General features: G+C 36.2%; 1 protein-coding gene and 1 pseudogene across 2 annotated transcripts in view; one reads left to right on the top strand and one right to left on the bottom strand.

The window, feature by feature from the left end:
* DMXL2 (Dmx like 2) overlaps nt 1-27,032 on the top strand; it is a 163,909-nt gene that overhangs the window by 77,443 nt on the left and 59,434 nt on the right. For both annotated transcript variants that reach the window (XM_023510092.1, XM_003784357.2), the window contains exons 10-15: nt 2,588-2,827; nt 3,291-3,565; nt 4,186-4,882; nt 5,238-5,359; nt 18,469-18,558; nt 23,168-23,285. In XM_023510092.1, coding sequence (XP_023365860.1) covers nt 2,588-2,827; nt 3,291-3,565; nt 4,186-4,882; nt 5,238-5,359; nt 18,469-18,558; nt 23,168-23,285 — 1,542 coding nt within the window. The remainder of the gene's footprint in view (nt 1-2,587; nt 2,828-3,290; nt 3,566-4,185; nt 4,883-5,237; nt 5,360-18,468; nt 18,559-23,167; nt 23,286-27,032) is intronic.
* Nucleotides 12,973-13,359, bottom strand: LOC105886451 (annotated as a pseudogene).

Below are 27,032 nucleotides of genomic sequence, written 5' to 3'. Positions count from 1 at the left end.
GATTTCTTGCTGTAATGATAATATATTACATATACTGGGTCAAATATGATGTAATTAATTTTATCTGTTTCTTTTCATATTTTATAATGTGGCTACAAACATACTTAAAATTACCCATGTGGCCTGCATTATGCTGTATTTCTGTTGGACAGTGCTGTGCTGGCTGATTAAACGTTAACTTTGCTTATATTCTCTTTTCTGATCTAGCATCTTAATTGTATTCTAAGAATTTCTTTATGACATGAACTTGCTTTCAAGACATTTGTGGTTTAGACATTTATATATATTTTTTCCTTTTTCAAAGAACCTTTTCTTGAAAGATCTAACTCAGAATGAAATGTAGTTAGTGATAGTCTGCAGTAAATTCAGTATATATTAGGAAGCTTGGTCTTTTAACTGTATGCACTATTCTAATCAGATGGAATAGGATTCTAGAACAGTTAGCTGTGAGTAAGCATTCTGTTATGTCAGTTGAACCTAAGTACTGGGTATATTCTTTGTAGTCATTGGGCCTTGTTTTCCCCAGTACCTTTAGTCTTCACCTTTTAACCAACTTTATTTATAGTTAGCCTAACTTACCTACATACTATTTAGTAAATTATTTTGTTAAAAATGTTTAACATTATGCACTTACTATATAAATATAGCATATAAATATAGCATTTAGGGTGACCAAATAGATTGCCAAATGCAAATAATTTTATATTGTTAAGATTATTCCTCTTCACTTTTTGGGGGGGGGGTGGATTTTTGAATCTTCAGTGAAGCTGAAAGAATAGTATGATGAAAACTCACTTAACCCTGGGTCACCATGTTAGGGTCTTACACATATATGCTTTTGTTTCCCCACCCTGCTTGTGTGTGTGTGTGTGTGTGTGTGTGTGTGTGTATGTCTTTGCTCTATTTTTTCACTGAGCCATTCAGAAGTGAAGTTGTTCACATTACCTTTCACCTCCTAAATATTTTACATTACATATTTCAAAATGTGTCTTTTAATGAATAGGGGGTTCGACTCTGTAATACTGTTATTACGTGCAAGGGACATGGACAAAATAATGTCATGTAATATATATTATTCCTATACAAATATAGTATCCTTAAACTCCTCTAATCTAGTTATTGGTTATCAAAAAAAGTCATGCAGTCTCAAAAATTGTCTGTTAGTTGTCTTTAGAATGTTTTGTAATCTGAATATTTGTTCCTAAGATTTGGATTCAATATTTTTAGCAAGAATGTTACATAGACCGGGCGTGGTGGCTCACACCTATAATCCTAGCATTCTGGGAGGCTGAGGTGAGTGGATTACTTGAGCTCAGGATTTGGAGACCAGCCTGAGCAAAGTGAGACCCTGTCTCTACTAAAAGTAGAAAAATTAGCTGGGAGAGGTGGTGCGTGCCTGTAGTCCCAGCTACTTGGGAGGCTGAAACAAGAGGACTCCTGAGCTTGAGCCCAGGAGTTTGAGGTGGCTGTATACTATGAGGCCATAGCACTCTAGCTTGGGGCAACAGAGTGAGACTCTGTGTCCAGAAAAAAAAAAAAAAGAATACTATATAGATGATATAGTGTTTTATAGTATTATTAATTTGTAAAACTCTTTTTATATGATTTATTTTATCACAAAACCAGAACTTTCATCCAGAAATTAGAAAAAACAATTTAGAGCATTAATATTGATATTTATTATAATAAAATATCCTGTGCATTTTATCATTAGACTTTTTCACTTTTTGCAAAAGGTAGTTTGTTTTCTTTCCGTTAATGAATTATTTATTATATGGATTGAAATTAAGCAGATTTTTTAATTTGTGCCATTTTATGTGAAGTAATCTATAACATGAATTTCAGTTACTCCAAATGGAGAAATTCGGCTGTACTTAGAAGTTTCCCTGTCTTCCCAGGTTCTTTCCCCCCACCTTTTAAAGAAAATTTCAGAGAAGTTGGAAGAACAGTACCGTGAACTCTTCTGTATACTTTATTTAGATCCAACAATTGTTAACATTTTGCCACAGTTGTTTTATTTTCTCTCTTTATTCATGTGCGTGAACGTGTATGTGTGTGTGTGTGTGTGAGAGAGAGAGAGAGAGAGAGAGAGAGAAATTTCTTCTTAATCTTTTCAAAGTAAGTTACACATACCATGGCATACTACCCTTACATACATTAGCACACGTTTCCTAAGAATAAGAAAATTCTCTCACTTAATCTTAGTATCATTATCAGACCTAAGAAAATGATAATTTCATGATATCCATTATCCAGTTCATATTTAAACTTTTCTAATTATCTCTTTATAGCTGCTTTTCTGCTTATCTCTCTAATCCCTGTTCTGACACTAGAATTTGGTAAATGTTCAGATATTTGGCCTATTTGGTTTTTAAATTAGTAATTTAATTTCACATAAGTCTGTGTCATTAGCTGTTAATATTTACATTTACCATTAAATTCAATTAAAGTTTAATAAATTCTGCTGAAATTACGCTGACTTATTGCACCTTTTCTGTGTAAGTATAGATTAGGCATTATAAACACTTGTAGTATTTTTAAATAAATTAAAATTTATATTGAAATTTTATCTTTTTTATTTCCACAGATATTCCAAATGTCTTGGTTGGCACTGTATTTAATGTCGATGATGGAAATGGGGGTTTTGTGGTTCATTGGCTAAACAATAAGGAATTTCATTTTACATCATCTACTGAAATATTTATGCATCAATTACGAAAACTTTCTGAAAAACAGGTAGATAATGAAAACGATGATGCTGATAGAGAAGATGAGGAACATTCACAGGAGGAAAGAGAGAGGGGTTTACATATGAAATTAGACCATGGTTTGTATCTTATTCATATTTTTCTTTCTCTAAATTAACAACTTTCTGTGGTACCACTTTTAATTTAGAATTTTTCCTTCCTGCTCTTCCTCCTTTTTACTTTTCTGTCCCTTCCACATGGACCAGGCACTGTGCTAGCTTCTGCAAACATCATCTAACTTTCTGTTGTTTCATCATAACATCCTACTTTGAGTAACATTACTTTGGAAACCATGTCCTTTTGGGGGGAATAGATTTTGTAATGTAATAATAATGATAGTGTGAATGAAGTTTTGTTTATCTACAAGTAAGGCAGATAATAATTTTCAATTCAGACAAAATAGTTCTTTTGTTATTTTCCCTAACCATATATTGAAAAAAAGATTTGTAAAGACAGTATACCATTTATTTATAGTCCAGAATGTAAATGAATCCTTATAGTATTATTTAATGTATATACTGATAAATATATTTTCTTGTTCAGATTTATCCTTGGATAGAGAATCTGAGGCAGGCACAGGATCATCAGAACATGAAGATGGAGAAAGAGAAGGAAGTCCTAGAACCTATTCACAACTTACTAGCATACCGATGCCACTGCCTACAGTTCTGCTGGATTGGAAGATTGAAATGCTGCTAACTGAATGGAATAAGAATCCTGATATGCTTTTTACAATACACCCTGTAGATGGTACCTTTCTAGTGTGGCATGTAAAGTATTTGGATGAATATAATACTGGAATTTTTAGACAAGTCCAGGTATATTTTATTAATGAAGAAATTTTTACATTTTTGAAATAATAAAAAGAAATAGATCTGTAGATTTAGTAGAGTTTTAGAATTAATAAAAAATTTTGTTTTGGTAAGCAACTGAGAAAAGAATACTTGTTCTCACTTCCAAGGGGATCCGTGACCGTAAATTTTGCAAACTTGGTTAGCATGAAGAAATTTAATTTGGCTTTGAAATGTAACAATGAATATTTGATATATATGCATTGATTTTTCTGGAAATTTGTAGTATTTTGAATATGATTGAGAAGTTACCCTGAAAATATGACTCAGTTTTATTAGCTAAATCAAGCTGCCTTTATCTGTTATCTTTCTCAGCTTTATTACTATTTAGATCTGTAGCTATGGTCATTCTGATGTGCAAGCAAGCCATATGAAACCTATTTTTTCTTCAGTCTTCCTCTTAGATTATGAATAGAGATATGGTATTACATAAATAGAAGAAAGAAATTGGACTATAAAGAGGTTGAAAATGGTATTTTTTTCTAGGAAGCTGAGATTTGGTATTTTGAAAATAGAAATGTTTTTGGAAGACTATTTTTGAGAGGAAGCAAAGTATTTATGCTGAATCATATAATTGTGTTTTTCAGGTTTCTTTTTCTTCTCGGATTCCTGTTGCATTTCCCTCTGGTGACGCAAGCTCTCTTAGTAAAAATATCATGATGTATGCCTGTATAAATGCTACAAAAGATTCCCACCACACTCAGTTACACCAAGAGATGATGTCTGTGGGCAGTACTCAGGGATCACAGCCACAGTCTAGTTCACAGAGTACAAATATGAACATTTTAGCTCCCACAGTAATGATGATCTCAAAACACATAGATGGTTCTTTAAACCAGTGGGCAGTCACTTTTGCTGATAAATCTGCCTTTACCACTGTCCTGACTGTATCTCATAAATTTAGATATTGTGGGCATCGATTTCACCTCAATGACTTGGCATGTCATTCAGTTTTACCATTGTTATTGACATCCTCTCATCATAATGCTCTGTTAACTCCTGACTCAGATTATCAGTGGGACTCAGACAATAAGTTAGTTAGGTTAATGGATCCTGTAAAACATTTAAAAGGTTCCTCGAAACAGCCTCTTAGAAATGCAGCAACTCGTACATTTCATGACCCAAATGCAATTTACAGTGAACTTATTCTGTGGCGGGTAGACCCAATAGGACCTTTGTCATATACTGGAGGAGTATCAGAATTGGCTCGGATTAATTCTTTACATACCTCAGCCTTCTCTAATGTAGCTTGGCTTCCAACTCTTATTCCCAGTTATTGTCTTGGTAAGTTTTCATTTTAATTGTCATGTTAACAAAAGCTTTTAAACTACTATTATATGCAAAATGTTTATATTTTTATTTGTCATTATTAAGATAAATTTTAATGAATATTCATGATATAGGCATGAGACTTATTTTTAGAATTTTTTGAAGTTTGTTTTTATCCTTTCCTCATAACCTATTTATTTGTTATTTTTTGGTCATAATTTTGTGTCCACTTATTGTGTCTGTTTAATTTTGACTAGTAGACCATAGTTATGCCTAAAAAGAAAAGTATGAATATTTGTTTCTCCCACTTCAGCCAATAATAAAAATAAACCTCACATTATAACCCAAATCTCTTATTTTCCTTTCTCAGGAACATACTGCAATTCTGCAAGTGCTTGCTTTGTTGCTTCAGATGGCAAAAATCTGAGGCTCTATCAAGCTGTGGTAGATGCAAGGAAATTATTGGATGAGTTGTCAGATCCAGAATCTTCAGTAAGTATTTAATAATCTTTATTAATACTATGTGTATCTAAACTGATAAAGTATTCTCTATTTATTTTGTCTAGGCCTTTTTTTCCGTACACTCTCATGTTCATTGATGTCTAGGACTTTTATTTGTTGCTATTTAGGGAGTAAGCGTAAATCCGGGCTCTGTTTGACATACATGTGACAAATTTATTTTTTCTATTTACTTTTAAGTAGACAGATCAAAACTTTAGTCTATATATCACATGTCAATACATTGTATATATGAAGAAATTGAAAATGATATTTTTTCTAAAATGTTATTCCTAACATTTTTCACTGTTTAGTTTGGTTCTATTGATCTTACTTTGCTCAAAACAACAACGAAGAGGATTTTAAGGCATCTTTACCAAGTTATGTTTAGGTTGGGAAATTTGAACTTTTGTAAGTTTGATTCACCATTTAAAAAAGTTATCTGGTTAGAATATGTTATCAGTGGATAGCAGTATCTTATTCTGGTAGTTCTGTATGAACTGAAGTCATATATTAGTATCTAGATTTGAACAGTGAATTTTCCATTTACCTATAAAAGCTTATCTCCTTATGAAACAACTGTTCTATTAAAAACATTTTCAGCATTGAAAACTAAAGACCATTTTTGACTATACTATAGTCTAGTCATACTAGCCGGTAGTATGCTGTAGTCATTTTTGACTATACTATAGTCAAGTATACATCTTATGACATGTGTATCTACTATATGACCCTAGAGGTGTAGGGGATTCAGAGTCTAAGTTTCAGTATATGCCTTTGAGGAACTTTTAATTTAGTTAAGGAAAGAAATGACTAATAAAAATTTAAGTTTAACGGCTCGGCGCCTATAGCTCACCGGGCTAAGGCGCCAGCCACGTACACCTAAGGTGGTGGGTTCGAATCCCCAGCCCGGACCCGCCAAACAACAATGACGGCTGCAACCAAAAAATAGCCGGGCGTTGTGGCGGGCGCCTGTGGTCCCAGCTACTTGGGAGGCGGAGGCAAGAGACTCGCTTGAGCCCAGGAGTTGGAGGTTGCTGTGAGCTGTAATGCCACGGCACTCTACCCAGGGGGACAGCTTGAGGCTCTGTCTCAAAAAAAAAAAAAAAATTTAAGTTTAAAACAGAAGAGATGTCTAAGGTTGGTATTTAATTGCCAAAATGATGGTTTGAGTAGTGTTGCATAATTTGGAGGACAGAGAGATCAGATAGATTGAGGCAGACATAAAAGTTTAGTAAGGACAGTATTAAGCTTTAGGAAGACAAATCCTTTGTCTTGGCCTGACTGAGCAAATGGCCTGAAAGTAATTATGGGTATAGGAAAGTACATGTATAGAGTTTGTTCCAGAGAAAGTGAGAAAACCAACTGGACTGGAGCCAAAGGTTTGGCCTAGAGAAAGACTGAAGAAGTCAAACCATAGAATTAGAGTTGGAAGACACTTTAAAGGGCATCAAACTGACAAGCCATCCAATGATTTAGTCCCTTCTGCTACATTCTGCCGCTTTGTCATCTGGCCACCAGAGAGGGAAATTCAACTCTAAATGCAGCTCAGTGGGTCGTTGAGTTACTCTCACTGTTATGTTGAAGTTGTATTTGTTTTCAGTAAGTGCTACTCATTAGTCCTTGTTCCATTTAGAATAAGTCTAAACTCACTTGTATGTGAGAGCACCTCGTGTATTTGAAGACTACTCCTGGTAACCTTGGAACATTTTTTCCCTTGGCCAGGCTTGCTTCCCCACTGCCTATCAAGTTTCTTTAACTGTTACATTTGAACCTGGTTACTATTCAGAGTAGGCAGGTGGGGATACCTAAAGCATGAAGAACTTACAGTTTTCCTGTCCTTAAGTATGGCCTTTTGACTGAATCCAAATTTTACATAACAAATCCTTTCATTAAAAGGTGTAGAGCAGAGAAAGATGAAGCCTTTCTTACTTCCTTTCGTGCTTTTGAAAAGAAGGATCTTGAAATCAGAAGGCTATAGGTTTGCCACCTCTGCAGAGGCTCTCATTAGATAGATATACTATTATGTTTTGGCAGTTACTCCATTTTCTTTGTATGTAATTAATTTATGTTGAGCTGACTTTCTTTTTTTTTGACATAGAGTTTTACCTTGTTGTCCTCTGCAGAGTGTGGTGGTATCATAGCTCACAGCAACCTCAAACTCTTATGCTCAAAGTGATTCTCTTACCTCGGCCTCACTGGTAGCTGGGACTATAGGCGCCCACCACAATGCCTGGCTATTTTTTAGAATTATGGTCTTGCTCTTGCTGAGGCTGGTCTTAAACTCTTGAGTTTAGGCAATTCACCCGCCTTGGCCTTGAGCTGACTTTCAATTAAATATCCCAAAGTTGTTTTTTTGGGCTGGTAAGCCATGTCTTCTCTATTGTGTATTTTGTGCATTTGAGTTTGGGGCCCAAATATAAGCCTATTTTTCCTACTATATTTCATCTTGCTAAACTCAACAGTCTAACCTCTCAGTATCTTTTTGAATCTAGATTCCATTATTCCATGTATTTTTTTATTGCTTTATGACTTAAATCACCACCCTACTTGATGAGAGTTATTTCTGTACCTTCATCTAAGTCAGTTATTAAGACAATAAACAGGATAGTTCTGAACAAAGAGCCTAGCAGTGGATGTTTGAACTCTTTCTCCATTTTTATTGTCTGGAATATTTCCCAGCTTGTCCCAAGGAAGTCCATGAGGTACCTTGTCATGTACTTTGCTGAAATAAAATATTCTTGGTCTATCAAATCTTCTGTAGTCTGGGAAGGAAGTCAGATTTATATAAGGTTTGCTTTAATATAATAGGTTTAAAGTATATACCTTGACATCTCTTTATGTCTAAAATACTGCATTAGATAGCTATCAGGCTCCTTGATCTGGTTTACAGAAGTATGTTGTTTTCCTTTTTGAAAACTGGAACATTTTCCAAGTGCAGCACTCCTCATGATTTGGGGGATTCAGTATTTTCTTATGGTTTTATTTCATTTCCATTGTGGGATTATTAGCTATACTCTTTTTGTTTTTGATGATTCTGCTAGAGTTTACAATACGCATCTTTCATAGTCTGTCTTTAATACATAATATACCATTTCAAGTAAATGTGAACAACTTACCATCTTATCCTTCTATTAACCACTTGCTTCTTCTTTTCCTTCCTCTCCTACTTTTCAGCATATAAGCTGTATACATGCTTTGTTAGGTTTACACCTGAATATTTCATTTATGTTAGTGGTTGTAATGGTATTATATTTTTAATTTTGGTGTCCACGTATTCATTGCCAGGATATAGGAATATAATTTATTTTTGTATGCTTATTTTGTATTCTGCAACTTTGCTAAACTCATATACATGGTATTAATTGTAGAAGTTGTTTGGGGATTTTCCATGTAGATAATCATCTCCTTGTAAACAGGAACAATTTTATATCTTCCTTTCTAGTCTGTATGGCTTTTAGTTATTTATTTATTTTTATTAAACTAACTAGACCTTCTAGCATATACTGCTTAAGAGTTATGAGCTTACCTTATTCTCAATTTTAGAGGGAAAACATTAGTCTTTTACCATTAAGCATACTGTTAGTTGCAGGGTTTTTTTTTTTTTTTTTTTTTGAGACAGAGTCTTACTTGGTCACCTTTGGTAGAGTGCTGTGGCATCATAGCTCACAGCAACCTCGTACTCTTGGGCTCAAGTGATCCTCTTGCCTCAGCCTCCCAGTGTAGCTGGGACTTCAGGCGCCTGCCACACACTCGGCTATTTTTTATTACTATTTTTTTGAGAGACAGGGTCTCACTCTTGCTCAGGCTGGTCTCCGACTCCTGAGCTCAAGCAGTCCACCAGCCTTGACCTCCCAGAGTGCTAGGATTGTTGCAGGTTTTGTGTAGATGCTCTTTATCAAGTTGAGGAAGTTTTCTTCTAGGTTTTTTATTTTTTGGGGGGGTATTTTCAAAGAACTAGTTCTTTGTTTTATTGAGTTCTTTGTTTCTCTTTTGTTTTCTCATTTTCATTGATTTCTGCCTTCATCTTTATTATTTTCTTCTTTCTGGTTGCTTTGGGCTTTTACTTGTCTTTTTGGTTCTTTTTCTAGTTTATGAGGTAACAGCTTAGATTTTTTTATTTTAAGCTTTAAAAAAATTTTCTAATGTGTATATTAAATGCTGTATCTTTCTCAGTACTGCTTTAATATTTTTATATATAGTATTTTCATTTTTGTTTACTTCATCATACTTTTTGATTTACCTTGAGAATTTGTTTGATTCCCGGATTAGTTAAAAGTATGTTATTTAATCTAAGTGTTTGGATATTCTCCTGTTATTAATTTGTAGTTTGATTTTACTTAGGCGGGGAACACACTATGTGGTTTCAGTCCTTTTAAATTTGTTGAGGTTTTTTTTATAGCTCTGGTCATAGTATATCTTAGTATATGGCTCCGGTCATAGTTTATCTTAGTATATGCTCCATGAGTACTTAAAAAAATATATATTTTATTGTTGTTAGGTAGAATGTAATAAATATCAGTTAGATTTTGTTTTGATTGATATTACTGAGTTCTTCTGTATATATTTATTGATTTTCTGTCTAATTCTATCAAATGAGAGAGGTATTCAAATCTCCAATTATAATTGTAAATCTGTTCATTTTTCCTTTCAGTTCTATAAATTTTTGCTTCATGTATTTTGCAGTTCTGTTGTTTGGTGCATATATACTTAGTTCAAAATCAAGGTGTTGGCATGGCCGTGATCTTTTGGAAGTTCAAGGGGTGGATCCTGCATTACTTCTGGGTGTTCTTTGCTTACAGCCGCATCATTGCAGTCAGTCTAAGCTGTCTCTGTCTTCACATGTCTTCTTCTTTCTGAGTGTCTCTGTTTGTTCTCTTCTTACAAGGATACCAGTCATTATGTTAAATTAATTATATCTGCAAAGACCCTCTTTCCAAATAAGGTTACATTCTGAGATTCTAGATGGACATAAATTTTTGGGAGACACTATTCTATCCACTACACTAAACTAACTTTCTCCCTCATCATTTATATTTGTAGGTGCATAGGTAGTAACCTCTGAAGTCTCCCAAGCCTCCAGGCTCTATTGAACCATTTTGACTTTCACATCCTTCTGCCATAAGGATTCTGGGATATTTGCCTTTTTAAAATATGGGCCTTGCCTTTAGTTTTGATAAGATGACTTGATTACTTTCTGTCAAGTTCCCATTATTTCTGCTTTCTGTTCTTCCTTATTTTTTCTTGTAAGTTAGAGTAGTAGTTCTCGTTACTTCTTCTACTAATTATGAGTCAAAACGTAATAAGAATTTGTCACATGCTTTCCTGTTCTTCAAATGAGATTTTTAGTAGCTGCTGAGTTAAGGCTAGCTTTTTAAATATTACATGACCTGTGAAAAGATTTTAATTTTGTTCTTAGACAGGTACATTTTGGGGGGCATTGTTTTCTTACTTTCATTTTCATTGATTTTTTGACAGGGAATTGAACTGGTTAATTTGCAGGATGAAGTATATAGTTGGTAGATACTTGGAAGCATGGAGATAGCAAGGAATGTATTGAGGTCAGTGAAACATTTGGTAAGATAAACCTGAACTAGAGTGGGGTCTGGTAGGTGCTCGGAAAGGAGAAGAGCGAGACTTAGTAGTTACTTGACTATGGATATAAAAAGAGATAATTCGAGGTTTTTAGTTTGTGATAGTTGTTCCACTAGGTGGTATTTCAGAGATGTCTAGGATGAATTAGATGTGGGACACACTGAGTATGAGGTGACTTTGGTTTTATATTCCTAAGTATGGTTTAGATAACTCTTTTATAGGCATTTGGAAATAAATTCCTAATGTTTTACATTAGGTACCAATGTTCATTTGGGATTTAATATTACAAAGATAGTACTTGAAGTCATTAGATCTCTAAAGGCATTAGTAATAATTTATGTTCATAAACATGACCATCAATCAAGAAGTGATATATGTTTAGCAAATTGCTTAAAAAGACAAGGATTAAGATATTCAAAAAGGTTTCCTATCCAAAATAATGAAGATATTGTTATTTTATTGCCTAAGAAAGAAACTTTTGAATATCTTTGTCTAGTGATGTTAGCTAAGTGAGATCTATTCATTCAACAGGTTTTTAGTGAGTGCTTTTTTTAGTGAGTATTCTATAGTTAAACAAGGGAGAAGTATGGTATTGAAAGATAGGGTGATGTAGTACGTGCTGCTGTTACTAAAAACAAGTGTTTAAAGGGGGAATAATCTACAGTGTAATGTGTAATTTGTTTTCACTCATTCATTAATTTATTCAATCTTTGATTTTTTTTTTTTGAGGCAGTTTTTTTTTTTACTTTGTTGCCTTAGTAAAGTGCTATGGCGTCATAGTTCACAGCAACCTCAAACTCCTGGGCTCAAGTGATCCTCCTGCCTCAGCCTCCCAAGTAGCTAGCAGGGAGTACAGGAGCCCACCAAAATGCCCAGCTATTTTTAGAGACAGGTTCTGGCTTTTGTTCAGGCTGGTCTTGAATTCCTAAGCTCAAGCAATCCACCTATCTCGTTCTGTCAGAGTGCCAGGATTATAGGCATGAGCCACCACACCCAGCCTCAGTCTTTAATTTTTATTGAGGATTTACTATGCACAAGCTATGGTACATGAAAGAATAAATGTGCATATTATACCAAGTGTTAAGAATGTTAAAATGAATAGAAATAGTTGCTAGTCTCGAGGACCTTATATCTGTAGAGTTATATAAATATGTATGTATTGTATATAGTAAATGCTAATTTAGAGGGAAGAAAAGACAACCTCAGGATTTAGAACTTAAATTAATTGACCTCTGCTTAACTAGCTCCAGGTCATTGGGTTTATTGATGCTAAGATGGATGTCTCAGAGAATAACATTGTAGGCTTTGTTGATTCTACAAGTTGAATTGTAACCTTAATAATAATCATCATCCAAACTCTGTAGGATTACTGTATTATATATTCTTTTCTAAATGCTTTATATATTAACTCATTTAACCTTCCCAATAAGATAAATGTAATATCCATACTTTAGGGATGAGGACACTGAAGTATGGAAAAATTTAATTACTTGAACCAATTTAATCAGCTAGTAATGATAGAGCCAGGATTTGAACCCAGGCAGCCTAGTTCTAGAGACCAAGCTCTTTACACTATGTTGACCTCCTTTCAAGAACCAGTTTCATTTGTTTCTAAACTTGTATTTGTCAAGTTGTATACAATATTGTAATTCTATACTTTAATTAGGTATTATAACAATTGATGAAACGTGAGTATAAAAATGTATTTTTATCAAAATAAGGTAAATAATTTGGAAGCAATTTCGCTAAAAATAACTGTTTTAATTAAGTATGGATAACACAACTGTAAAAGATTTAAGGGGAAATTGTTTTTTAAAAATCCTGCATTCAGATCACCTTGTAGGTGTCTTTATTTTTTAAATTTATTTTTATTTATTTATTTTTCCTTGGGCTTAGGGAGGAACCAGCACCATGTCCTTCTGGAGACCCAGGCCCCAGAACAGGCCAGGGAGGCAAAAGGGGCTGAACCAACAGGAAGCCATGTTTGAACAACTAGGCAGGGGGAAATGCCCTCAGCACCTTGGTCCTCTTGAGGGTTGAAAGACCTGCTTGGTCCTGACAAAAGGGCCGAAGGGAAGTCTGCACTGGCTGTGGGGAAGTCTCAGGTTCACAGTGCAGTAGGCATAGACAAGGGTCAGGAGGATGAAGATGGCTACAGAGAGCAGCATGTTCTTTCGATTCTCTTGCCGAAGCAACTTTAGCTCCTTCTCACAGTTGGAGGCTTTGCTCATCAGGCTGTTTTTCTCCTTCTCTAGAGACCTCCTGGCCTCTGGGCTCAGCTCGGCCCTGTGGAGCCTGGAGTTCACAGCCTCCAGGGCTCTCTGACACTGAGACAGTTTCTCCTCTAGCCCACTGATCTCCAGAGCGACATCCAGACTTTCCTGCTTCTTTTTAGTCATGTTACTTGCCAGGATCGGTGTCTTTAAGTTTTACTCCCATTTGAAGAACTGAAAAATTACAGGGCCTTATAGGGGGTGACATATGCAAGAAAAGCCTGTATTTCCTGTTAGCAGACAGATACTACATACTTAAAGGCCTTCCTTGATCTATACCAGAATATCAATTATTCATGTACATTTATGTTTTAAGTAAAACAAAATGTTTAAGGTATATACCATATATACTTTTAATGGTTCTCTGGGTTAACTAACATCGTTGAGTAATTTTTTCTTCCCTGTTTCCACTATGTTGGATAAGAGATGGTCTTTCCTATACATACAAAGAATATTTAATCCAGATTGTGGTGCTTCCCAAAAACTTTTTAGTGGAGATAGTATCTGAGATGAGGTGTGAATTGAAAATGAAAGAGGAAAAGAATATTTTTTCAGGTAGAGATAAAAGTAACTAAAAATGCATAAAGGGGCTCAGCGCCCATAGCACAGTGGTTAAGGTGCTGGCCACATGCACTGAGGGTGGCGGGTTCGAACCCAGCTTGGGCCTGCTAAATAATAGTGACAACTGCAACAAAAAAATAGGTGGGTGTTGTGGTGGGCACCTGTAGTCCCAGCTACTTGGGAGGCTAAGACAAGAGAATTGCTTAAGCCCAAGAGTTTGAGGTTGCTGTGAGCTGTGATGCAAATGCACTCTACTGAGGGCGACATAGTGAGACTTTGTCTCAAAAAAAAAAAAAATGCCTGGAGGCATAACAATGCATACAGTAAACTATGAGTAGTTTATCACTGCCATAAATACAATGTAAGTGGCTATTGGAAATAGCTGAGACTGGATAGGAAGGTGGAGGCTAGATTGTCAAAAAATTTCTGTTACTTTCTTTGTGATTTGGTTCTGCTTTCTTACAGTCTGTTTTCAACATAGCAACTAAAAAGATGCTCTTAAAACATAATTCAGATTGGGTGATGTGTGTGGCTCAGTGAGTAGGGCGCTGGTCCCATATACCAAGGGTGGCAGGTTCAAGCCCAGCCCCAGCCAAACTGCAACAAAAAAAAGCCGGACATTTGGCAGGCTACTCGGGAGGCTGAGGCAAGAAAATCGCCTAAGCTCAAGAGCTGGAGGTTGCTGTGAGCTGCTGTGACGGCACAGCAGTCTATCGAGGGCGGAAAAAGTGAGACTGTCTCTTAAAAAAACAAAACCCATAATTCAGATCCTGTTGTTCTTCTAAGCCAAACCTATTAGACCCTACAGATTCTACTTCCCACCCCACCCCCTGCCTCCCTTTCCATCTTGATAGTGTATATTTGCTGCTTTTCCTCTGGGTCATTTTTGCTCCAGGCACACTAACTTCCTTGCTGGTACTTGAATATGCAAACACTCTATCTTAAAGTCTTTGTACTTACTGTTGTCTTGATGTTCTTCTCCCAATATCCACAGGGCTTGTGTTCTTGCCTCTTTTGGGTCTTCAGTTCAGTGAGGCTTTCCCTGGCCACTCCAACCCAACACTTCCTGTCTACTTTTCTACTTTATTATTCCTTTAGCACCATCTGACATACAGTTAGTTCACTTATTTATTTGTGTGCTTTGTCTTTCCTCATCTGATTGTAAGATGAGGGTAGTGCTATATCTGCAGTGCCTGATACCTGATAAGCACTCAATAAATATTTGTTAAGTAAATGAATAAATTAATTAACATCATGTGTCCCGTCCTGCGGGACACGGTTATTCGTGGGGCGAGCGGGACCCAGCCTGAAAAAGAATGGGCGAGAAAGAGAGAACGAGACCAAGCAGATTCCTTGTCAAGGTCTGTTTAATGGAGGTAATAGGTCAGTTTTTAAAGCACTCAGAGAAAGACAAGAGGTGGGGCAGAGGAATGCGGGAGTTAAGGCTGGGCTGAAGCTTGCATCAATCTCCTGCTGGGAATGTAAACGATGTGTCTGAAACATTTTATGGCTTCTCTGGGAAGAACAGCTCCTTGTCTGATAAGGGAAAAGCAGCTCCTTATCTGATAAAGGTTAGCACACTCTCAGGGGCGGGGATGGGCGGCCATCTGGCGTCATTTGGCTCCTGACAATCATGCTAACGAGTATTATTACCTATTGAAGCAATGGGAAGCTATATATGATTATACCAATTTGAACTTCATCAGCAGGATGTGAGTATGCGGTTTTCCCATACCTTTTTTTTTTCTTGTATCAAAATTGTCACTATTTTGAACTGTTTATCTGGTTTTGTGTTTGCATATTTCTTATTACTGCAGCGATTGAGTGGTTTTATAAGATTTTTGTTCATTACTTGTATTTCCTTTTTAAATGGCTTATTCATATTCTAATGTATTTACACTGAGAAGCAAGACTGGGGGAGAAGCAGCTCAATGACTTTTTGCAGCACACTTTGTTAAGGGTTGAACTTTTTCAGTTAGAGACTCTCAGTACTACCTTGATTTAGTCTGTCAGTCAGTCAGGGTCTGGATGGGAAAGAGGTAACACACTTATAGACGTTTAACTGAGAATTTACAGAGGTGTGCACATGGTTAATCCATAAGGGCTAGCAGACTACTCAGTGCCTAGCAGTAGGATGAAGCCATTATCACCTTGAGGTAGGCAGACTAATGGGGTCCCGTACTAATCCCCAGAACCTGTAAATATATTATCTCACATGGTAAAAGGGACTTTACAGAGGCTAATGAATTACGAACCTTGAAATGTGGAGATTATCCTGGATTATTTGCCTGGGCCCAGTTTAATGACACAAGTCCTTAAAAGCAGAGAACCTTTCCTGACTGTGTTAGAGAGATGTGATAAAAGAATGGTCAGAGGGATGACACTGCTGGCTTTGAAGCTAGAGGAGGGGAGCCATAATCCAAGGAATATGGATAGCATTTAGGATAGACTTGCAGATGGATAGGTGCTATTACCTGTAAAATAATAACAGTTGTGTTCTAACCTACGAAATTTGCGGTAATTTATTGTAGCAGCAATAGAAAAAAAAATTTTTTTTTTTGAGACAGAGACTCAAGCTGTCCCCCTGGGTAGAGTGCTGTGGCATCACAGCTCACAGCAACCTCCAATCCTGGGCTCAAGCAAGTCTCCTGCCTCAGCCTCCCAAGTAGCTGGGACCACAGGCGCCTGCTGCAACGCCTAGCTATTTTTTGGTTGCAGCCGTCATTGTTATTTTGCAGGCCTGGGCTGGATTCAAACCCGCCACCTTAGGTGTATGTGGCTGGCGCCTTGGCCACTTGAGCCACAGGTGCCAAGCCAGCAATAGAAAATTAATATGTATCTTCATACCTGGAGGGAAAAGATGCAAGTAACAATATGCTAGAGCCTGGTGTTATTGGAGTCACTCAAAGGGAGTGGCCACAGCCCTGCAATGGCTACTTGCAGAATTGTGGGGAAGATGGGGAACAGATACCCCGATGTGGCTCCCTCTCTGTGTTTCTTCTCTCCAGTTTCTGGCCACTGCCTCCCTTTGACTAAATCCCACCTGAAGCAGAGGAGGGCATGGGAGCTGGGTGAGTTAGGAGCTCAGCCTCCTAGGGGCACAAAACAATGCAGTGAAGGTTAAGAATGGATCAAGGTTAGGATGCAGATAAAGAGTAGCCAGTAGAGTTTCCCTTCTCTGCTTAGTGTGTATTCCTGTTCTTTATTTAGAGGAAGAAACGTTTATCTCCAGCACTGGGGAAACAGATTCTCAGTAGGCGTTATATCACTGTGTAATGATGCCAGTTCAGTTATAATCCTGCTTGGAATTTGAATTGTAGTTGTTGCTATTATCAGTATTTATCATAGCAGGGGAAGTGGAAAAAAGAAACAATTAACGTAAAGGAAAGCTTTTACAGCTCCTGCTTCTATAGATGGTCATAAAACCTAAATTTCATAATCATAGCTTCCTTCTTCCACCATCAAATTCCACATTCCCTCACACTTTTGCCAGCATTTTGGCTGTTTACATTTTTTTCTTTTCAAATGTGGTGAAATGGCCCAAACAATTCCACAGCATCCAATTCCTGTCTCTTTTGGGTTGCTGATGTTTCCTGTCAGCTTATTATAGGTTATGGGAGTACCAAAAATTGCTTGGGTTCTAGGGCATGAGAGTACATTTATAGAAAGCTTCCTATTGCTGCTGGTCTGTTGATTGTACTTTGACTAGTAAAACTTTATTGAGTACTAGAGAAATTCCAGCATTTTAGCCTCACCAACTATATAGGCCACAGTTGAGTCCAGATTTCAGTTAACAAACCCAGTAGCGTGTTAACATCATTTCTGAGCGACTGCAAATACTTTAAATGCTGAATTGTGGGTGAATGTATCCATATCAATAACTTCAGCTCGGCTTTAACTGCATATTTTATTATTCTTGATCTAATAACCCCAGAGTTTATTCCCATAATACTCTCTGTATCCTCCTGATAAAAACTGGGAAATTTCTACAACTCCAATGCATATGTTGTTTCCTCTCTGACTTTATGTCCATAGGACATGTACTACCTGTCACTGGCCTGGAGGCAGTGAAAGGTAGTGGTGGGGGGGTTGCTCAGGAGAATGGACATCTCTTTCTGAGGTAGTGTCTTCACATGAAATTACTAAAAGGTTTTTATGCAAGAGAAGGCTGGTTGGAAGATGGGAGAAGGGAACTGCTTTTTTCACAGAAAGATTTGGGGGATTTGGGGATCCAGAGTTAGGATTCATGTGTTAGTTAAACATCCTCATCCCAAGACACAGAGTCCCACTTCTTCTCAACTGTTACCCTTACCCTTGATCTGGCCGGATTGTACTTTTAAGTGGCACAGCACATTTGCAAACCACACACACTCAGGCATTGGGCCAGATCCTTAGCCATGTCTTTCTTGGGCTTAAAGATTGCAAAAATGAAGACGACATGTGGAAAGAACTAGATACCTTGAAGCGATACACTATATATGTAAAGACTGTAGATTTGTATTAATATAATTGCTTTACTTAGAATGGGAAGTTGAAATATTTCTTTGACTGTATTAAGTGCCATTGTCAATTAGTGAATATTTAGAGAGGGCCTTTACTGTCCAAGATGCTGTAGCAAATTGCAATAGATTCGTAAATTGTTGATAATTAACATTCTGTGTTTTTTATTTACAGAAACTTATTGGAGAAGTATTTAATATTGTGAGTCAACAGTCTACTGCTCGACCTGGCTGCATTATTGAACTTGATGCAATAACCGACCAAGTAAAAACATGCTTGTGCATTGGTGATATTAATATATTTTATCGTAGAGTGTTTTATATGTATTCTTTTCTTGTATAGCTTTTATTAGAGCATGTGATACAAAATCATACATCATCAAGACATAGTAAAATCATGTATACAGTCTCATATAAAATCAATACCTTCACTGTTTTCTCATTTCTTTCTGGAAAAAAGAGTCAGTCTTGGTCTGTTATTCTTAAGTGCAGAAAGCATTCAATGCCGGCTGCATCAGTCAGCATATCTGGGAATTTTTCCATAGCAAATGACTTCAACTGCATTATCAGGTACCTGATACCTTTTTTTTTTTGGAGTCTCTGCAGTTTCTGCATCATCATCACTTGCTTCATCAACTTTGTCAGTTGCTTCATGCACTTTTATTGGAACTTCATTGGATCCACTACACAAGACTTTCTGGGAGATCTAGTGTCACAGTTTAAAGAGGGAAGTTTTCTCCTTTTCCACTGTAGGGCTCTGCTTTTCTTACCATATCTCTCCAAGTACTCACCTTTACATTTTTTGATGTTGCTAACTATGGTCTTGCTAATACCAAAATGTTCCACTGTCTTTCTTTGGCTTCTGCTTTCCAGAAAATATAGAAGATGTACCTTTTCTTTCAGAGTCAGCTCTTTGAGTTCTTTCCTTTGGGCCATCATGTCTCAGTTAACTGTACAATTTTTCAGTAACTGAAGTGCAATTCAGACCAGTTCTTCACATTGAAAATGTCTTCTACAACATATGATAAAGAATAAGATATTAGGCCTGAGACAAAACATGGTAACAATAAAATACGAAGAAAGAACTTATACTAAAGAAAAAGCAATAAGCTAAGGAGCAGAGCCCACACCTTCTACCCCTTCGTGTAGAGTGGATTCAACTGGTCAAGTTACAGAGGGTGAATTAATATTGTGTATCACACTTTAAGTGGTCAAGATGCAAGTTACAGAGGTAGTCAACACTTAGAGGTCAGTCTTCCGTTAAGTACATGTGGTGCATGTCTGGTCTATGAAAATGAGGTCAACTTAAGGAGGTTGTCAATGTAGGGAGGTGGTCAACTATGGAGGTTCTACTGTATTATCATTTCTGTGATTCATCTATGCCAGCCGTAACCTAAAAATGTACGAATTCGCTCAATAAATATGCAGTCAGCTTCATACTCCATCTTAAACACTATACCAGACAATAGAGATTCAACAGTAAATGAAATGGACAAAGTACAGGGTGTCCAGAGAGTTCGTGTGCAATTTAAAATAGTTATAATTTTGTAAGTATTTGAGGTAGAAAGAATTTATAAAAAGGATTAGGAAGAAGAAACACATTTTTTATTATTCGTGTTAATTTTCAGCACGTTCACTATCATAACTAATACAAAGGATAATACTATTCTGCAGTTCTTGGAAAACATTTTCAAGGTGATTTTCATTAATACCGGCAATCACATCAGTTACCCTAGCTTGCAAGTCTTCTAAAGATTGAGGTTTGGTTGAATAAACATAAATCTGTTGAATGTGGAGGCCAAGAAAATGGCCCACCTCTTCTAATCCATCTATTAGGGAATTTCTCATGTAGAAGCTAACATGCAAAGCAAAGTGACAAGGAGCACCATCATGCTGAAACACTGTTTCTGTATCAGTCCTCATTTTCAAGCTGAGGATTAAATTTTATAGCATTTATAAATCACTGTCACCGTTAACAACATATCCTTCAAAAAAGAATGGCCCTATGATTTGATTTTTTCCCCCAGAGCACACCACATAGTAAGTTTGGGATAATCTTTGTTTTATTCAACAGACTCGTGTGATTTTCAGTTCCCAAAATACAGCAATTATGCCTATTGACCTTGCCATTAATGTGGAATGTTGCTTCATCAGAGAACATTAAATTACTCGAAAATGCATCATTGTTGCTAAGTTTTTCATTGAACTGGTGACAGAAAGTTAATTGTGCATGATAATTCTGTTCTAACAACGTTTGACTTGAATTGTATACACTTTCGTGTGAAGTCTTGTCTGCAAAATCTTATGCACAGTAGATTTAGAAAGCCTCAGCTCTAATGATGCCCCTCTTAATAACTTTCTTGGACTTGCTGCAAAGGTTTCTTCTTTCTCTCTCTCTTTTTTTTCTGGCCTACTAGACTGTGGCTTATCATTGACAGAATCTGTTTCTTTAAATTTTTTTCATCCACTTGGATATGGAATTCCTGTGTGGTGCTTCTGTCTTATAATGGGGTTTAAACCTCTTTGGACAGCAGCAGTAGACTTTAGTTGAACCAACCAAAGAACACAATTTACTTTCTTTTCTGTTGAAGCCATGAGTCAACAGTGAATCCAAGTGTTCTGTCCTTGCTTCCAGATTGCAGGTTGCTTTAAGTACTAGGTGCGTCAAGCCCACAGAACACTTTGGATGCTGAGCTCCACTGCCAGGATCCGTTTAATATGTATTATGATGCATTTCATTCTCGGAATAATTCTCTTGATTAAATAAATACAGCTAACTTCTGTTGATTCCCATGGTGAAAATTTAATGATTTAGGAATTATTCTCCAGTTGAATTCTTTGTACATATTAATAGCTTTGTTTTCTGTTTAAAGGAAATTTGATTCAGTTAGGGAAGTCATGACTTTGGTCTTGAAATGCTGAGGGAAAATACAGTGTGGCTGCATCAAAGCATGGGTTGTGGTTTCTCTTCTTATGTTATATCTCATTTCAACTCAGTAGAGGGTGACCTCAGCTTCAGAGTGTTTGCCTTGTAAGGCCACATGTTGGTTATTTTTTATGAGAGCTTTTAAAATGCATATGAAAGTAGATCAAAGTACACATTTCCATTTTAATCACAGGCCCTTTGTATGGCTTCCCTATTTACTACTTAGGGAAGAAGGGAAACCCTTCTCTCTACAAGGCATTTATAAAACCCACTTTGGCCCTCAGGATATTTGTTTCTTCAGGATTATGTTTATGGATTAAGATATAGAACTAATATATTGATTCTAAATATAAAAAAAGTTTGGTGAGGAAGTTATCAATATTTTTAAACAATGAAATTAGGAAAGAGCCAACTATTTTTAAAAACAAGTATAGAGTTGTATAATGATTTCCATGGTGCCCAGCATATTCTGTTTGGGAAAATGTAATCATTTCCACTAATGTAAAGAAATTACCACATTAATTCTTGGTAACAGAATTCAGGTTGCCAGACTCAAATTACTAATTCTTCTTAGGAAGACCTTAACTATTTTTCTCCCCAAGTAGCATGCCTTTTTTCAAAATTAAGTGATAATTTCCTTTTTTAACTCCAGAGTGATCTGGAAAAGAATGAGTTGGCTTCTTTCCCCCATGATGCCTTATTTTTTAATGGATTGGATGTTAAATTCATCCCTTACTTCAGCCCCTTTTGCACTTTTTACCATGAGATAGTAATATAGCACTCTCACCCAGCTGTCTTTTTACTTCATACTTGCTCAAGGTTTTCTTCCCTTCTGCTTAGTGACTGTCTTTAACACCAGGGCTGGTAAACTGAATGCACTGATAAATGATGTAGGCTTAATAAATGATAATGTTTAAAACTCATTCTAGGTTTGTTCCCTAGGTGTGTGGTATGATTTCTACATCCAGGAAGACACTGCCTTCCCTTTTCTTTCATTTGTTCTTTTTCCGTAGGGAAAATGACCTTCTATATTATCAGTGTGAAGAGATTTTTTTTATCTTTATACCTGGAGAGACCTAAAAATACTCTAACTTTCATAAAAATGCTGTGGCTTAACCTAATATAGTCCTTAATTTTTTTCTATGATATGAGGGGGCTGATTTTCCTTTATTCTCTAAGATTATAGGCTATCCATCCAAAGCCAAGATAATCATAACTGTTTCCCTTTCTTGGAATCTATGGGGCAGCCATCTGATTATCTTGACACACTTCATAATAAGCTTTTGTTTGGATCTAGCCTTTCCTTGAATTTCAGTTCACCTTTAGTGTTCTAAGTAGGCCTCTGTGATAGTCTTTACTCACTTCTGTGTGGTCCAAAACCATGACAGTGTAGCATAGCTGGCAACAGTGGTATTTCATCTATTCTTCAAGAGAGATCCTAGTTATCTATGTGTAAAAATAGTTCTCTGGAGAGGTGTTATCCCTCTGGCTGTTACAGGATCTCTCCAGTTCCCCCTAGACAGAGATTTTGGGATATTTTGAGGACCTTTCTGGGTTTTGTTTTTGTTTTTTATTCAAGTGGGATTGAAAAAAACTACTAACTCTGTAGTAGTATGTCTTATATAGTTAGGATAGCCCTCTCCAGTTAGTTATGAATCCTGAACTTAACTTTGTAGGTATTTTTTTTTAATTTTTTTAATTTTTAAGAAGAAAACTGTTGATTTGTTTTTGTTAGAGCTCTCCAGTTCTGCTATTTGGCTTTAGTGTCTTCAAAAGTAATTTTTCTTTGACCAAGATAATTATTTTTTTTTCTGTTGCTTTTTTTCTAATAGTCAGTAGACAAAGAATGGAAATTGTTAGATTTATTTTTTGTGCATTATTTTTGGGGAAGTGATGGATGGGAGATAAGGAATTTCAAAGATAATAAGTCTTCTTTTGATATTTGTAGTGTGGCTCAAATACGCAGTTGCTTCATGTGTTTCAAGAAGACTTCATTATCGGATATAAGCCACATAAGGAAGATATGGAGAAAAAGGAAACAGAAATATTTTTTCAGCCATCACAAGGTACTTTTAAAAAATAGTCTGAATTTACTTTTTACAATTCTAAAAAAATGGGTCTCACTTTGTCACTCTGGGTAGAGTGCCATGGCTTCACAGCTCACAGCAACCTCAAAATCTTGGGCTTGAGCAATCCTCTTGCCTCAGACTCCTGAGTAGCTGGGACTACATGCGCCTGCCACAATGCCCAGTTAGTCTTTCTGTTCTTTAGTAGAGACAGGGTCTCACTTTTGCTCCGGTTGGTCTCGAACTCCTGAGCTCAAGCAATTTACCTGTCTTGGCCTCCCAGAATGGTAGTATTAGGTGAAAAAATAAAAAAAAACAAAGATTTCTAAGGCTTCACTGAGTATGGATCTTCAAATGTCATTACTCTCATAACTTTTGGCAGAGACTTCATTTCTATGAAAATTGTTTAAAGATGAAGAAGGTATGTGGCTGAAAATTGCATTTTAAAAGATGGTTCACTGGTGATATAGACTTTTGCTCTATGAAATGTGTTTATGAATACATTTGTACAGAAATGTATTTATGAATCCTGTTTTCTAAACTAATTTTAATTACTCAACTCCGCAATTAAATTATTTTGATTGATAGTAAATTCCATGTGGTATCATGAGGAACCAGTTAATTTTAGTATGGGTCTAAAAAGTTCCCTGTAAGTTGCTGCAGACCTGTGATAAATATAGAATAAATATAGAAGATGCCATGTTATGTGGTATGCTGGAAACTTCATGGACACGGAGAATGAAAGAGTTTTCCTCTTTGAAGTGCGATGTTTCTTCTGTTTGTGAAAGAAAGTAGTTTCTCCATAAGTCCTTTAAAAACAAACAATGTGATATTTAGTTTAAACTTTATAATTTAGCATAAAATATTCCTTTAAATGCTATCTTATATTTTAAATTAACAGACAATATATATTGTATATATATACCTTTGTAAAGCCACGATGTTCTGTTTGGATGAAAAGACGTATCCTACTTTAAGAATTAAGTTTCTATGATGAAAACTTTTTTAGTTTACGAATAAAGGTTACAAAAAGGTTTCCAGATACTTTATCTTATTTGGTTATAGATTGTGAGTATCTAGATGAACATATTTAATTTTCTTAGTACAGTTTTTATCAGTGAAATGTGTATACACATGTAAGGGAACTATTTCTACTGATTTTGTACAGATAATTTGCTTTAATGGAAAATGAAAATGAGGTCTCTTCTTCTAAGAAGCTTAGCTCACACATCTTTTCACTTCTCAGACTAATATTATTTCTTTTATGTATCTTTTTCCATATATCATAACTTTTAAAATTTATTACTTGTTCAGCTGTCATGTTCAGTTTTACTTCACTATCACTATAACCAAGTGATTCAATATCACTATAACCAAACTCTTGGGCTCAAGTGATTCCCTTGCTTCAGCCTCCCAAGTAGCTGGGACTATAGGTACAGGTGCTCACCACAATGCCCAGCTATTTTTAGAGATGGGGGTCTTGTTCTTGCTCAGGCTGGTCTTGAACCTGTGAGCTCAGGCAGTCCACCTGCCTCAGCTTCCCAGAGTGCTAGGATTACAGGCATGAGCCACTGCACCTGGCCCTATGTTAAATTTTTTAATATGCTTTCCAACAAACGTTGCTACCATTTATACCAGCCTGCTAGAAAACAATCCTTACATGTAAAGTTAGTATTTTTCTTTATAATATTTTTGAGAGACTTGCATTTAAATTTATTTTTTTATTTCTCTCTTTTGATATTTCTTTATGCAACTACTAAATCAAGCCAAGAAAGGTTTTTAAGCTTTCTTGGTTTCCTCTAGTTTTTATGTGAAGTTTATTTATAGCTCTGTCATTTTTTTGAGACAGGCTCTTTCTATTGCCCCGGCTAGAGTGCAGTGGCATCATCATAGCTCACTGTAGCCTCAAGCTTCAGGGCTCAAGTGATCCTCCTGCCTCAACCTCCCAAGTAGCTGGAACTACAGTCACATGCCACTATGCCTGGCTAACTTATACTATTTTTGGTAAAGTCAGGGTCTTGCTCAGGCCAGTCTTGAACTCCTGATTTCAAGTGGTCCTCCCACCTTCGCCTCCCAGAGTCCTAGAATTACAGGCATGGGTCACCATAGCCTTATAGCTATTTTTTTTTTTCCTGCGGTGCCTCCAAGTGTCCTGGAGCTGGGCAGAGCCAGCCCAGGGGTCTTCTTGAGGAAACTAAGCCAGCGTGACCAGGGCCAGGCACCTGTACCCAGCAGCTAAGACAGCACAGCCCTGGCTGGAGCCATGGCAGAGATGTGGCGCAGGCGTGGGTCAAGGCTGCCTCCCTCCTATAGCTATTTTTTTAAAGGACTTGATATATATATTTCTCCTCTTCCCTACCCCTGCCTTATTTTTTATTTTCTGTATTTTAATTAATTATTCTTTTTTAATTAAGAAAAATGACAAATACAGACAAAATTAGAGTACATAGTTAAATGAACATACATGTGCCCATTATGTAAATTGAAGATTTTAAGATTTTATCACATGTGCTTTAGCTACATAATTTTCTTTCCCTTTTTCCCCTGAAATGTTTTAAAGCAAATTTAGCCATTATGTTATTCCAGTGCATTTCTAAACATGACTTCCTTACGTGTTTCCTATTATAAGATTGATAAAATAACAAAATTCCTCGGAATTGTCTATGTTTAGCTACTTTATATTTACTTTGTTCAGTTGTCTCGGAAATGTCGGGGTTTTGTTTTTATGTTTTTAATGTGTTTAATTGTTTGAATCCATATCCACATAAGGTCCACACATTTTGTTTTCATTATCTATTGAGTCTTTTAATCTAAAGTGGTCTCCCTGTATATACACGCATTATGCCATCAACTTATTTTAGAGCAAGTTTTTCTTTTAGGAGTTTCTCTGACTACTTACTTGTGATGCCATTTAAACTTTTTCTTCTCCCCCAGATTTCCTATAAAGTGGAAGTTAGCTTTATAGACATGACGTAGGTGATGCTGGCCATTTCGTATGTATCACCCAGGAAGAACACAATGTTTGGCTGTCTCACGTTAGTGATAATAAAACTGCTAGTGGCCGCAGTCTTTTGTCTCATGGATTCTTCCATTGAATATTTTTGATCTTGAATCATTTCATTAGAGATTGCAAAATCACTACTTTCTAACTTTACTAGTGCTCATTTATTTATTGGCTGAAAAGCATCTATTCTTGATAAGCATTCCCTTATCAAGTAGGGAAATTAATAGGTTACTTTGAAAAAGTTATTTGTTCTTTCCTGTTAATTAACAGTTTTAGAATAAGGAGTTTGTGCCTTCCTTACCTTCAGGGGTTGCTGAATTTGTTGTTGTTTGGTTTTCTTTGTCTTTTGAGTTTCTTTATGAACTTATAAAAAAAAACCCCACACAACTCTTTAGTGAACAATAATGTACACACAGAGAAGTACTCGTGCAACTCATGGATTTTTATTTATATAGCTATATTTTAGTCATTTTATAATCTTTTTTTTTTAATGCTTTCATTGTCCTATATTAGGCTAGTAAGGACCCATTCAAGTAAATCCTGGGTCATTTTGAGAAAACTTCATTATTCTGAGAGTTTACTTTTTTTTTTTTTCTTTTTTTGCAGTTTTTGGCCAGGGCTGGTTTGAACCCACCACCTTCAGCATATGGGGCTGGCGCCCTACTTCTTGAGCCACACGTGCCGCCCAGAGTTTACTTTCTTTCAGATACAAGATACCCCAGGATAATCTTGTAGATATCTTC

Source organism: Otolemur garnettii, unplaced genomic scaffold (assembly GCF_000181295.1).
Source record: "Otolemur garnettii isolate 467f Iridium unplaced genomic scaffold, OtoGar3 scaffold00011, whole genome shotgun sequence".
In the NCBI taxonomy this organism is placed as follows: domain Eukaryota; kingdom Metazoa; phylum Chordata; class Mammalia; order Primates; family Galagidae; genus Otolemur; species Otolemur garnettii.
The sequence above is the reverse complement of the archived record's forward strand: the minus strand, read 5'-3'. Positions and strand labels throughout refer to the sequence as shown.